Source organism: Sinocyclocheilus rhinocerous, unplaced genomic scaffold, assembly GCF_001515625.1.
Source record: "Sinocyclocheilus rhinocerous isolate Xijiao unplaced genomic scaffold, SAMN03320098_v1.1 scaffold259, whole genome shotgun sequence".
NCBI lineage: Eukaryota > Metazoa > Chordata > Actinopteri > Cypriniformes > Cyprinidae > Sinocyclocheilus > Sinocyclocheilus rhinocerous.
The window spans coordinates 795,697-808,021 of NW_015635083.1; the positions used below are offsets into that span (position 1 = coordinate 795,697).

The 12,325-nt window shown below is 39.2% G+C and overlaps 1 protein-coding gene across 1 annotated transcript in view; it reads left to right on the forward strand.

Moving 5' to 3' along the window:
* LOC107746696 (RNA-binding protein Musashi homolog 2) overlaps positions 1–12,325 on the forward strand; it is a 259,374-nt gene that overhangs the window by 64,024 nt on the left and 183,025 nt on the right. The window contains exon 6 of the mRNA XM_016560990.1: positions 11,545–11,637. Within this exon, the coding sequence (XP_016416476.1) occupies positions 11,545–11,637 (93 nt within the window). The remainder of the gene's footprint in view (positions 1–11,544; positions 11,638–12,325) is intronic.

Below are 12,325 nucleotides of genomic sequence, written 5' to 3' on the forward strand. Positions count from 1 at the left end.
TTAATTTAATTTAATTCATACAGGCCTACCTCATGTTGCACATTTGCACTTTTTGGAGAAAAACAATGGAACAATAAAAAAATACTTTTCAGGTCTATGTCCAATCCCTCACTTTTTCTAGTTATATAAGGTTAAAATATTTTGCCTGCAATTTTTCTTTCCTCATATCGCAATATAATATCGTTATCGCCTGGACAGTGTAAAATATCGTGATATGAATTTTAGCTCATATCGCCCACCCCTAGTGTGTGTGTACACACACAATGTATTTTACATTTTTTTTCCCCTCTAACTAAATCATTCTTTCATGAACACTCCCTATGAAACTTGTCCGATCAAGAATTGCTCTAAAACCTGCCTAATTGTGCAATGCCTCCATAAGAATACTCTTTATTACAAATGTTGAAAATGTCATTTTGCACTTCATGTTAATCCGGCTCTTAGAACTGCAGCAGCAGCTGTGCAGCATGTTGCTTGACAGCAGTATGGCCTCCTTCCCAAGGCAGAGTCACTCATATAAGAGCCATCGTCCTAATTGCAAGTTAATCCCTCACTTGAGGTTCAGTTATCCTCTTGCTGCCTAGTAACAATGTGAGGAAATGCTGTTTTGGTTACACTCATCTGCAACCCCCTAGCAATCTTTATTCACTCAACAAATAACGTCACTTTGATTTTAGTGTGTGATTATCACTATGGTTTCAACTCCGACTGGCCAGTGGTTTGGAAGTGATATTGATACTTTTTCTTTCAGCTAGATTTTCCACTCAACTCCAAATGCTCATCGCTGACGGCAAATGAACTCAGTAAAAGTGAGTGATAAGAAAAAAGTGATTTCCCCCACCAGCGGGATAACGCAACGCACCGTCTTGCTCTCGGTCAATAATCCTTGCCATGCCCAGTAACTTCCTTAATCTAGCCCGAGCCTTATACGCATTGTATGTGGACGGTTAATGCTGGTACATCAATAGGGATTATATAACGCTAAAATCTCAACCGAGTGCAGTTTGGCTGGCGTGGAACAGTTTATCGACGCACTGTGGAAAAGTCACTGAAGGAGGTGGCAGCGGAGAGCCCGCCACTATCAATCAATCAATCGTCCTATTAAAGTGAAAGTGCCCTCTCCTGGAGCCATCTCGCCCGCTCCGACTGCACCTTATCCCTTTTACTTTCATCCAGAGCAATCAATCTCATGCTGCATCCGCTGCTGTGCCACTGCCTTAAGGCACCGTGATTCTGGATGCTAGGATGATAGTCTGTATACCTCTATGACCTGTTACAAACAAGCTGAGGCTAATAGGAAATGGGTTTGTTTTATGGAATAGATTTGTATTTTGAGGTGCATACTAATATTTTAGAGGCTTAGTGATTGCTGCTTGTTTATTAACTTGAGTAAAGTATAATTGTTTAAAAATTGCAGCTAGGGTTGAGGATTAGACTATGTCCTGTAGGATTTGGTCTTGAATACTCCGCAGAAAAAAGCTGGGAAAAACCCCTCAATATGAATACAAAATAAATAAAAAGAAACAAAATAAAATATTAAATTAAAAATAAATTATTTGTGTTTTTCATGTGTATTTATTAAACAAAACTTATTTTAGTTAATTTGATACTGTTTTTTTCATTATACAGTATTTTATAAATACATTTGTATTTGTATCAGTAAAAAGCAATGAATACACAAACACATAAATAAGTTAGTGTGTGTGTGTATCTACATTTTTGTATTGTTTTAATTTGCATTAATTGGCAGGTTTTAAATGAATTTGCATTTCATTTGCATTATTTTCATTTTATTTTTACATTTATTAAAAGTATTTAATTTTTATTAAAAAATGCATTGTAGTTCTAGTGAAATGCCATGATTCTCTATATTAAAGCTCCCATATTGTCAAAACTGAAATTTTCTGGCTTTTTTCACGTTAACTGAGGTCTATGGGCTATTTAACTACCATATAAGTTTCAAAACAGTCAGTCCACAGTAAAATGCACACAGCCTGCATAAAGTAGCTGTGATTTTTCACGAACCGCAAAATATGTGACCTTTAAGTAATTTAGAATTTTAGAAGTAAATAAGAATTAAAAAAAAAAAAATTTAAAGAAATTATTCCGGTAAGCAAACACACACCAAGAAATACTAATATAGGTGAATGTTTTTCTCTTTTTCTTGTCAGTATTGTTTTATGATTATAATTTAACAACACCTGTTAGACTTCCTATTGAGACCGACTGTGTTTTTGCTAGTGTGTATGTTGGCACTTCCTGGAAGTGCTGAATATATGCCCTCACACTAAAGGGCTGCAGAAATGTCTTGATTTGAGTCTGCCATCAGATTTCTCTTACAGCTCAGATGGTGTCAGAAATGTAGTTAGAGCTCAGGAGTATACATTAGCTCTGGTCAGTCCACAGTAAAATGCACACAGCCTGCATAAAGTAGCTGTGATTTTTCACGAACCGCAAAATATGTGACCTTTAAGTAATTTAGAATTTTAGAAGTAAATAAGAATTAAAAAAAAAAAAATTTAAAGAAATTATTCCGGTAAGCAAACACACACCAAGAAATACTAATATAGGTGAATGTTTTTCTCTTTTTCTTGTCAGTATTGTTTTATGATTATAATTTAACAACACCTGTTAGACTTCCTATTGAGACCGACTGTGTTTTTGCTAGTGTGTATGTTGGCACTTCCTGGAAGTGCTGAATATATGCCCTCACACTAAAGGGCTGCAGAAATGTCTTGATTTGAGTCTGCCATCAGATTTCTCTTACAGCTCAGATGGTGTCAGAAATGTAGTTAGAGCTCAGGAGTATACATTAGCTCTGGGATTCGAGTGCTTTTGAAAGTATGCCATGATGTTTGTGGACCGGAAACACAGCCTGGAGGTCCGGGAGCAAGCACTCATTGGTTGTGTCTCCATGATGGGTGCATATGAATACCCTCATGTCAAATCCCCATTTGGATGATCTTCTCGCTAGGAGATGACATCTTGGAATAAAGAGTAAAAACATATGTATTCAGTATGCCTGTTCCTAGTCAGAGCTGGCTCATGTTCCATGCCTCAGATGGTGATCAGATGCTCCAGAGGTTGTTATCTGGGCCACGGCTTGACTCTGAGGCTATGTTCAGTATCTCATTCACGAGACTATAGTGGGAGAGGAACATCAGGGCTTGATGTCTGTTGCTGGATGCTGTCTGAGCCATATCTGGCCTGTCCATCACCTTTGCTTTGCGTCAGTCCACAGCTTCCGCTGGCCAGCTGGGCCCTAATTACCCATAGCCAGCCAAACAGACACTTTATGTGCAATTCACTCGTTTATTGAGAAACAAGATTGTTTTCTTTCAAACCAAGTTTATTTCATGTGTTTTTGTGTGTATGTGTTCATGATTATAGCTGCAGCCTCCGTGTTTGAGCACATTTGAAAAAGAACGGAGGTATTGATGTTTTCATAGACGCTTTCTCTCACAGAATACTAATGTGTGTGTTATATATATTAGGGCTGCAACAACTAATCGATAAAATCGATTATTATCGATAATGGTGGGGGGCATTTTTGTAAATGATTTAAATTTGTTTCTCACATTGAAAATTTATTTCATTATTATTTTTAGGGTTTTTCTCCTATGTTCTCTATTGTGTTTAATATGAGCAAAAAAAGTTATGCAGGTTTTTATGGATATAAGAATGAGTAAATAAAGACAGACTTGTGTACTGTCACTTTAATTTTTGTCTAAATGAAAATCACGGTGATCTGAATAGTAAAGTTCATAAATGGGATTTCCCACACCAAAGTGCTGGAATACATTGAAGTGGATCTTGACTTCAGATATGGGCTGTGGTTGTTTGGTCTGCATTTGCGCAGACATCTTTGACAAGATGCCTAAACACACACACATGCAAACATAAATGCAAACAATCACATTCAGCATGCCACCGAGCACACAGAATTGGGAAGTGGCTTCTGTGAATTGAAAGTTCACTTCAGGCCCGCAGGATGGATGCTGATGCTGTTTGTTAACTCTTCTCTTTCTCCTGAACAGATTAAACTGATGTGAAGCTCTGTCTTGCCTTGTGGAGATTATTTCACTATGAGTTCAGACATTTCAGAAGTAGAAAGGATTGCTGAAGGCCTGCCTCCAAACGATGTGGCGTGCTGATAAATTCCTCGGCTTGCGCTATACTTAATATTTCAGAGAAGGACATAAAAGTCTGATACCGTTTTATATTCCTAAATGGCAGCTTGGGAGAAAATGTCTGGGGAAAAAAAGCCAGATCTATTGTGAAAACTGAAAGGAAAGGAAAGGAAAACGTACAGTCGCTTTAAAAATGTATACAGCTTCCAGCGTAATGGTGTAAGTAATTTGTTAAGTGTTTATAACTCCCTTGCTAAAGTTTCGAAGATTTCGCCCCAAGCAAGCACTTAATTAGCATATTAATTTTTCAGAATCGCTTTGAGGGGCAAGCGCTCAATTTTTTCTCTCATTCCTTCTTTCACCCCTCCATCCTTAATGTGAAAATATTTTTCCATTCTGCAGACTGTTTATCAAGGCTGAAAGCTCATTGATATTCAGCGTGAGTTCGCTTGAACGGAGACCGGGAGGTGTATCAGCCTAGCCATCTCCTGGGTCCTATAAGGAGCTGTGAGTGGCCGCGATCTATCTTCATAACTGTACAATAATCTATCGACTCTGGGTTTGAGTGTAAAGCACATCAGATCATTAAGATAAAGCCATGGAGGGGGTATTGCTACAGTTTGTCATTGAGGAATATTGGTATTAATACAGTTTGAAATGACAAAGGCACGATGCGGAGGTTACCACCAAAAAACAGTTTATTTTGCCATCAAAAAATTCAGCTTTGCCTTTACAGAAATAAATGTTAAATATATTGGAATAGGAAACAGGTATTTTAAATTGTAATAATAATTCACAGTTTTACTGCTTTTACTGTATTTTTGATCAAACAAATAATAAAAATAAATAAATAAATGTAAAAATCTGACTGCCCCCAAACTTTTTAATAGTAGTGTTTGCCTAGTGGACTTTTTTTCACCCTAGATTGGAAGGAGGGAGTCAGGAAATATATGTTTTGAATAGCTATCATTTAGCAATGCCCTAGCAACTGCATAGCAACAAGAACTACTCGGAACACTTTAGCAACCACCAACAGCAATTTTTGCACTGATAAGCACTTTTTTGGTGTGACTAACTTTTTTTTAATAGCCTATAGGCACATTGGTGACTGACACTGAATGACCTTTGATATTGTCTGGAATAAAGGGTTGTATGTCAGGTTTTCCCAGTCGAGCAGAATGCTTTTACAGGTCTTGATCTTCATTAGAGGGGTAGTATATATATATATATTAATATTAATTGTGTGTCATGGGACCGTTATGCACATCTGACCTGGTCATCAGCACTCCCACTGTTCACATGAGCCAGCTTTGGCAAGGCTGCAGTCAGGTGACCTGGGTATTTTGTAGCATTGTGACATCAGTGCTGAGGATTTAGAGTGCTCCTACTGGACACTCTTAAAGCTACAGTATCTCATTTGACACACTCAAGTGCTCCAAAATTGCTGCAGTGATTCACGAAAGACCCTGTGAATGACCAATTTAGATGCTAAAATCAATATTGAATTTAATGAGTGCTTAAAGCAATCACAGGGGGCAGTAGTTTCCCCTTTCCCTCCATAGTGTTATGAAATTCAGATATAAAGAGCTCTTAAGTGTGTCAGCTCAGCAGTTTAGGATAGGAGGATTTCACAGATATCTCTTGATTTTTCATGCCACTTCCGTAGATAGCTTGAGACTTTCAGAGTCAGCACAACCTTTACAACCTGGAGGTTTGGATTGGCTTGAACTGTCTTGTGCTTATTTTTTTCACTAAAATAAATTTTATAGCCCCTTTAATCTTCAGATTTTCAGAGCGTGCTCCGTGTAGTTTTATAGAAATGGCTAAAGGTTTGTATTAATATTAAGCTAATTGATTAGGCTACCATGAATTTTATTTATGGTTATAATTTTGGCACAAAGATCCTTAATTGCCCCAAACAGAATGACGAGTCATTAACCTGCTCATACCCATTCAGCCCTTGTCTGATGCTTGTGCTTGAACTGCCTTGGGCTCCACTAAGTGGCTTGGGAGGGATCTTCCATTGAGAGAGCCAGAGACTCATTTACGTGGCCTCGGGGGTCAGCAAAAGGCCGTTTGGCTCAGTCTTTGGCAGCCAACCTGCTGTCAGTGTGGAGAAGGCTGCTGTAAGCTTGAAGGAGTCCCGCTTTGGGCTGTCACCTACCATTTGCAGTAAGCATCTTTACCCCACTCATCTACTCAGTGTAATGGCATTGTGGTTATCAATTAGGCCTCTATAAATATACACTAGAGATCGGATTGGATCAGTTTTACTTTGGAGACAAACCCTCCGTCCCTGTCAAAAGATCTGCACTTTCTTTTTTGCACTTATAATGATTTTGCTATTCAAAAAGATCTTATATTCTTTGTCAAAGATATTTAAATGTTTTTTAATTTTTTCCCCATTTAACTATAACGCAGTGGAAACAAATCTTAATTTTAAAGGTTATGTACAGTTTTTACTGTGATCACTGCAATTATGCTGTAATTTACTGAACGTGTTTTTCTTTTATTCTAGTTTTTTTTCACCCATTTTATCAACTACCAGGCAAAAATTGGGATGTTATGTATGCATTTTTGAGTGAATATATAGACATACTCAGTAGATAAATCTCTTATTTTTGCCCTTGATACACTCACAGAAAGAAAAGAAGAGTGTTTGATATTGCATCAAATAAGTCTTGTCTGATGGGTTTTGGGGCAGGGAAGGGGGGCTGTGCATCCACAGTTTTTGCCAACGTTACTAATCAGTTATTCTCAGCTTTTGGTCAAGCCGCTGCCTTGCCTGTCAATCAGGGTTAGCTGCAGGCGCAGAGGCAGGAGCTGTTTGGCCCAGTACATTTGAATGTCGACATTAAAATTCCACACTGCAAAATTGTGTACAAATTGGAGCTTGGCGGCCTAAATTTAGATGCAGCTGAATAGAATGTCGCAAGTGCACTGGATTCTGTCAGTCAAGGAAGTGTCGACGCCTCACGTTAAACGAGACCCGCCTAGTTGTCACCGTTTCTGACCGGCTTGGAATCGGTCTGCAAGCCTGTTTGCCTGGAGTGTGTGATTCGGTGGAAGGACAAGGAGACAGCAATCAGTGATGAATATGTGATTTGAGATGATGAAGCGGCCTGGGAGGGAGGAGGAGGAGAAGAAGAAGGAGAAGGAGGCAAAGAGGACTGATTAAAAAAAGACTCCTTGTCACAACAAGAGCATCGTTTGGCTGGGGCTTAGGGGCTTATTGTGAGTGAGGACCAGTGTTAGTCAACCCCAATCAACGGCAAGAGGCCACTACACAGTTCATCAGAGACCCCGAGTAAACAAATAAAAACGCAGCATGGGCCTCTCTGCAGACTGTTCGATCCCTGAGAGGAGAATCCTGGGAAGGAGAACTCTCTGCAGGAAGCACGACAGGTGTTTTAAGAGGAGCTTGATCACCCATCTCCGTTCCTCGGTTTCTGTTCTTTGTTAAACTCCACGTAACCTCCATCAAGTCATCTGTCAAATGGCTCTCTCCCCCTCGCCCCCTCCTCTCTGTCGGAATATAACTTGATTTGCAATGTCTGTATCCCTGCGATTGTCCTGCGCTCTGATAAGGATCCATGTTTTCAGGGAGGGTTTGGCTGTGCCACATCTAATGAAAGATCTTAATTAGATCCATTTGTGCCCAAAGGAGAGTAGATGCAATATTAAATTGTCACTCCTATCACATTCCTCCAATTTAGGCTGCAGGATACGTCTCGATCCATTTTATTTCGCCACAGATTAATGGTGAACTTTGCTGTCACTACTACCTCCTGCATTCCCCCTCTCATCTTCAACAGAGAGCGAGAGACTCTTTCCTCTGGAAGGAAAACATCTTCCTCTTTGCTATGTATTATAAAACATTAGAAAAATTCTAATTTGCTTCCCAATTCCTCTCTTTGTGGAGCACATAAAATTGTGTCTCTTATTTTGAGTCCAAATTGAAGCCTTCCTGATAGTCTTGCTCTTTTAAGTATCAGCAAAATTCAGACAAGCCTCGTTGTCCTTGAAATGTGTCTTTTTTTTATTGCCCATAGTAAATTTAACTTTGAAATATTTAAGTTAACTTTCTCAAGGCAAGGAGTAACAAAAAGAACTTTTTTTTATTTTATTATATTATACAACTTTTCTTTCTTTCTTTCTTTCTTTCTTTCTTTCTTTCTTTTTACATAACGTGTGTGCACTGTGCATATTTATATATAAATACACACAAATGCATGAATATATTTAAGAAAAATGTTGTTTTTATATTAATAATATTTATATGTAATATCAATTATATTAATAGAAATATTACTGTAAATAGATGTAAAACCTTTTCAAAATATATACTGTATGTGTGTGTATTTATATATACAAAATAAACATACACCGTATACATGTATATTATGTAAACAAAAACTTATTTTGGATGAGATTAATCGCGATTGAAAGCACTAAACATTATCATTTAATTTTTGTTATAATCACAATAAACTGCAAAATTTGCTGTACTATTATTTATTTGTCCATATTAGCAATTTAATCCATGTAAACCTTTTTTGAAAATTCCAATATACTGTGTGCGCATTAGTCTGCAAACATCTAGCGGAGGCTCACGTAGTCATCACCTCTGATCACCTGCACTTGTCTCCACACTGGTAGAAACCTGCAGCACGACTTGCATCTAGAAACATTCTGGCAGCTGACATTCCCCCTCACTAGAGGAAGGCAAGAAATGTTCTCTAGGCATGCCGAGTCGCATCAAGCAATGCTGGTGGAAGATGACAGGGCCTGAAACAGCAACATCAGCAGCCGACTAAGAGCAACAAACACAGCTGCTCTGCATAAATTTTATACACGCAGTATCTCTAAACACACTGCTTATACTCTATCACACCTAGTGCCTCTGCATTCTTATATCTCAGCTCTCCTGCAAGACGTGCTCTTTCATATTCATAGATTTTCACGGTTGAATTTTTAAGGTCCTGCTATAGCAAAAGTTTCTCCGATATGTCATCACTTCGCCAGATGTTTTCCCATCTCTCCGCAAGGTCCATTTCTTTCCATTTTTTCCCTAGAATATACTCGCACCTCATTACTTTTTTTTTCACCGTTCTAATTTGTCTGAAACATCTTTTCTCATCTCAAATATGTTGATGTCCCCCCCACTCCATAATGTCTGACAAAGAGTGTTTTCAAATGTGCAAGTGTAATGAGAGGCTGCAGATGGAGGTGTGAGTGTTGAAGCTGCAAATCCCTCAACAGCGAGTGCAAAGTTGGGGGAACGTTCCTCTCACTGGAACACGCGGTTCAGGGTGAGCCGAAGATATTTGTACCCGACACCTCTTAGTTTATACCCGTTGAGGTTAGCTTGGTACCTCTCCCTCATGACTTGCACAATATTCCCATGAATACCTTACAATACTGTGTTCGGAAAGCTGCCATGTCAACAGAAGCATAGAGAAACAAGGACAAGCTAGAGACGCTCATGAAGGACAAGTCCCATAATAAAGGGTTGTCTGGCAGGCTATCTGCTTTTTCTATCTAAGCGGAGGCTAATCAAATTGCACGTTTGGTAGCCTGTTGTATGTTTTTAATGATTATTTATTTCAAGCCTTCAGGGTCACGAAACCAAAAGAATCAAAACAGCGCAACGGACATGCTTCCTGTCATCGTCTTGGTCATTATTGCGTCCAAGCCAGCACTCTGAATTCTAATGGGTTAGCCGAGCTAGCAGCACATCGTGTTTGCGAAGCATATCTGCTCGTCGAATCCCAAGAGAGGTGTGCGAGAGAGGCAGCACGGAAAGAGCAAAGGCCTGCTGTTGTCTCTTGTCACCATGGAGAGAAATGGACAGAGTAATTGCGTTGTTCCAGAGCCTGAGGAATCCCATCAGCCAGGAGCTGGTGCTGTCAGAGGACATAAAGATGCCACTAAAAACTTAACTCTCCACTGACACGTTGGGTGGCTCGGGCCTGCACAAAACGACAGGGGAAAAGACAGACAGATTAACCATGGTGGGGTGCAGATGAGAGCGAAAGTGCTTCGGAGAGGGTTTGGGAAACAGCCAGCTGAGATGAGGGCTGAGTGTGTCTGTTGCCAAGATTGTGTATGATGGATGTGAAAGAAGTCGAAATAAATGCTCAGGGTTGCTTAATAATTTCCCACTCTGGGAAATACCGGGGGTTTGCTAAATGAAGCTTATTTTCTCTCATTGTCAGTAAGTGCACCTTTTTTGGCTATTTTTTATAGATTGAGGCATTAAGGAAATTAGTTCATCGCTGCTGGAAAAACAAGGTGATGCTAGCTTCAGGTAGTTTTGAAACATTTTAGCTGGTTTTTGGCTGATCTAAGGTAGTTTACCAGCTCTAACCAGCTTGACTAGCAGTGTTCCGTAAAATTGAAGAATTGTCTGCCTGCCTGTCTGTCTGTCTGTTGATCCATCCATTTATATATATATATATATATATATATATATATTCATCCTATATCTATATCCAAAACGTTGGTCAGATTTGAACCTTTGTCTCCAGCATGAGCTCCATAACACATAGGGATCACCTGCTGCATCACAGCTCTGACAATAAGTACACATTTAATAGAAATCCACACGGGTCTAACAGAAACGGGAATTTGACAACTTTCTTCTCTTTGTTAACTTCAGAAAGGGCTTAACATTGCCTGAGGAGCTCTCTTGTTAGCCGTTATCATTGCCCTATATGATAGGTGGGCTATTTGATCTCAGTGCACCAGCTCTCTGCACAATTAACGTTGCTGCATGAAGAGAAGTCGGGTTTCGGCGCTCCATACATCTCTCCAGCAGGGAGAGTTAATTGTGTTTTGGGCCTGGTTGCATGACTGCGACCTCTACTACTGTCTGTTCTCACCGGTTTGAGATCCCGCCCGGCTCGGAGACTTCCAACTTTCTGACACCTTTTGTTTGTAACTCAATTAGAGTGTATTTTAAAGATCTATTCCGTGCAGCACACTCGGCATGCTTTTTCCGAGAACTGTCCTCTGAAACATTCCTATTCCAATTTTCTTAAATGGACTGGGGGATTGCGTGTTGGGTCTTCGCAACACAAGAAAAACACCATTCGCAGCTAAGGTGTTTGCGTTAGTGTGAAACCAAAAAGTGTCATGTCTGTAATGTTGCAAAAGAAAGGACAGGTAACGCAAGCAATGTCAGGCATCACAAGCTAGGTGTTACCCGGTCCCCAAGCACACTCTAACACACTCAACAAATCACACAGTACCTCCTCTTCAATCTCCCCGTGGGACACAAAACCCACAACCGGTCATCTCCCAATTCCCTCTTTTCCAGTTCTGAGCTTCCTCTTTGTCTCCTGTACGTTTGAAGTCCTCTGAAGTGCTTTCACATGGGCCTGATCTCTTGTCTTCTTCTCTTCTCTTCCAGATGGTCACAAGAACAAAGAAAATATTTGTAGGCGGATTATCAGCTAACACAGTAGTTGAAGATGTGAAGCAGTATTTTGAACAGTTTGGCAAGGTAAGATCTCATTTTCCTTTTTCCCTTTGGCTAATTTCATGGAGAGATGTTTGCATATGATGAGAAATGCTGTCCCTCAAGGGACCCTTTCAAGACTTTCAAACAGGCCGTTTGAGATGTGGCCATTTGGAGATGAAAGACCAGTGTTTGCTTGGCCTCTGTCGTCCACTGGATGTAGTAGCCAGGACCTTTTGCTTAAAGCTGCCGTGTGTAATCGGTCTGAACATTTACTTAACCAATGATGTGTTCGTTTCTGACTTTATGGATAGATATTAATACAGATTTCCCAATTTTATTCTTATTAGAGATGCACCGATTGCAATTTTCTTGGCTGATTCCGATTTTTTTTTGTTAGTGTGATCTGCCGATACCGATTTTTGCCGATTCCGATTTTCTTTCTAAGAGCTATAATTGACAGCGTATACAAACAAAAATCTACTTTTCTTCAACGCAAAGTTTTATTTTCATAAAAAAAACAAGTAAAAAGTCAGTAATAAAATAAGAACACAAAAAATTGCAAACAACAGCACAAATAAATGCAATAGAATAAAGAGAGTTTTTCAGGTTAAGTAAGTTTTTATTCAGGTAAGAAATACTACAGAAATTAAAGTAATCAAATGTAAAATAACACTGGATGTATTATTTTACATTTGATTACTTTAATTTCTGTAGTCTTCATTGTAAAAAT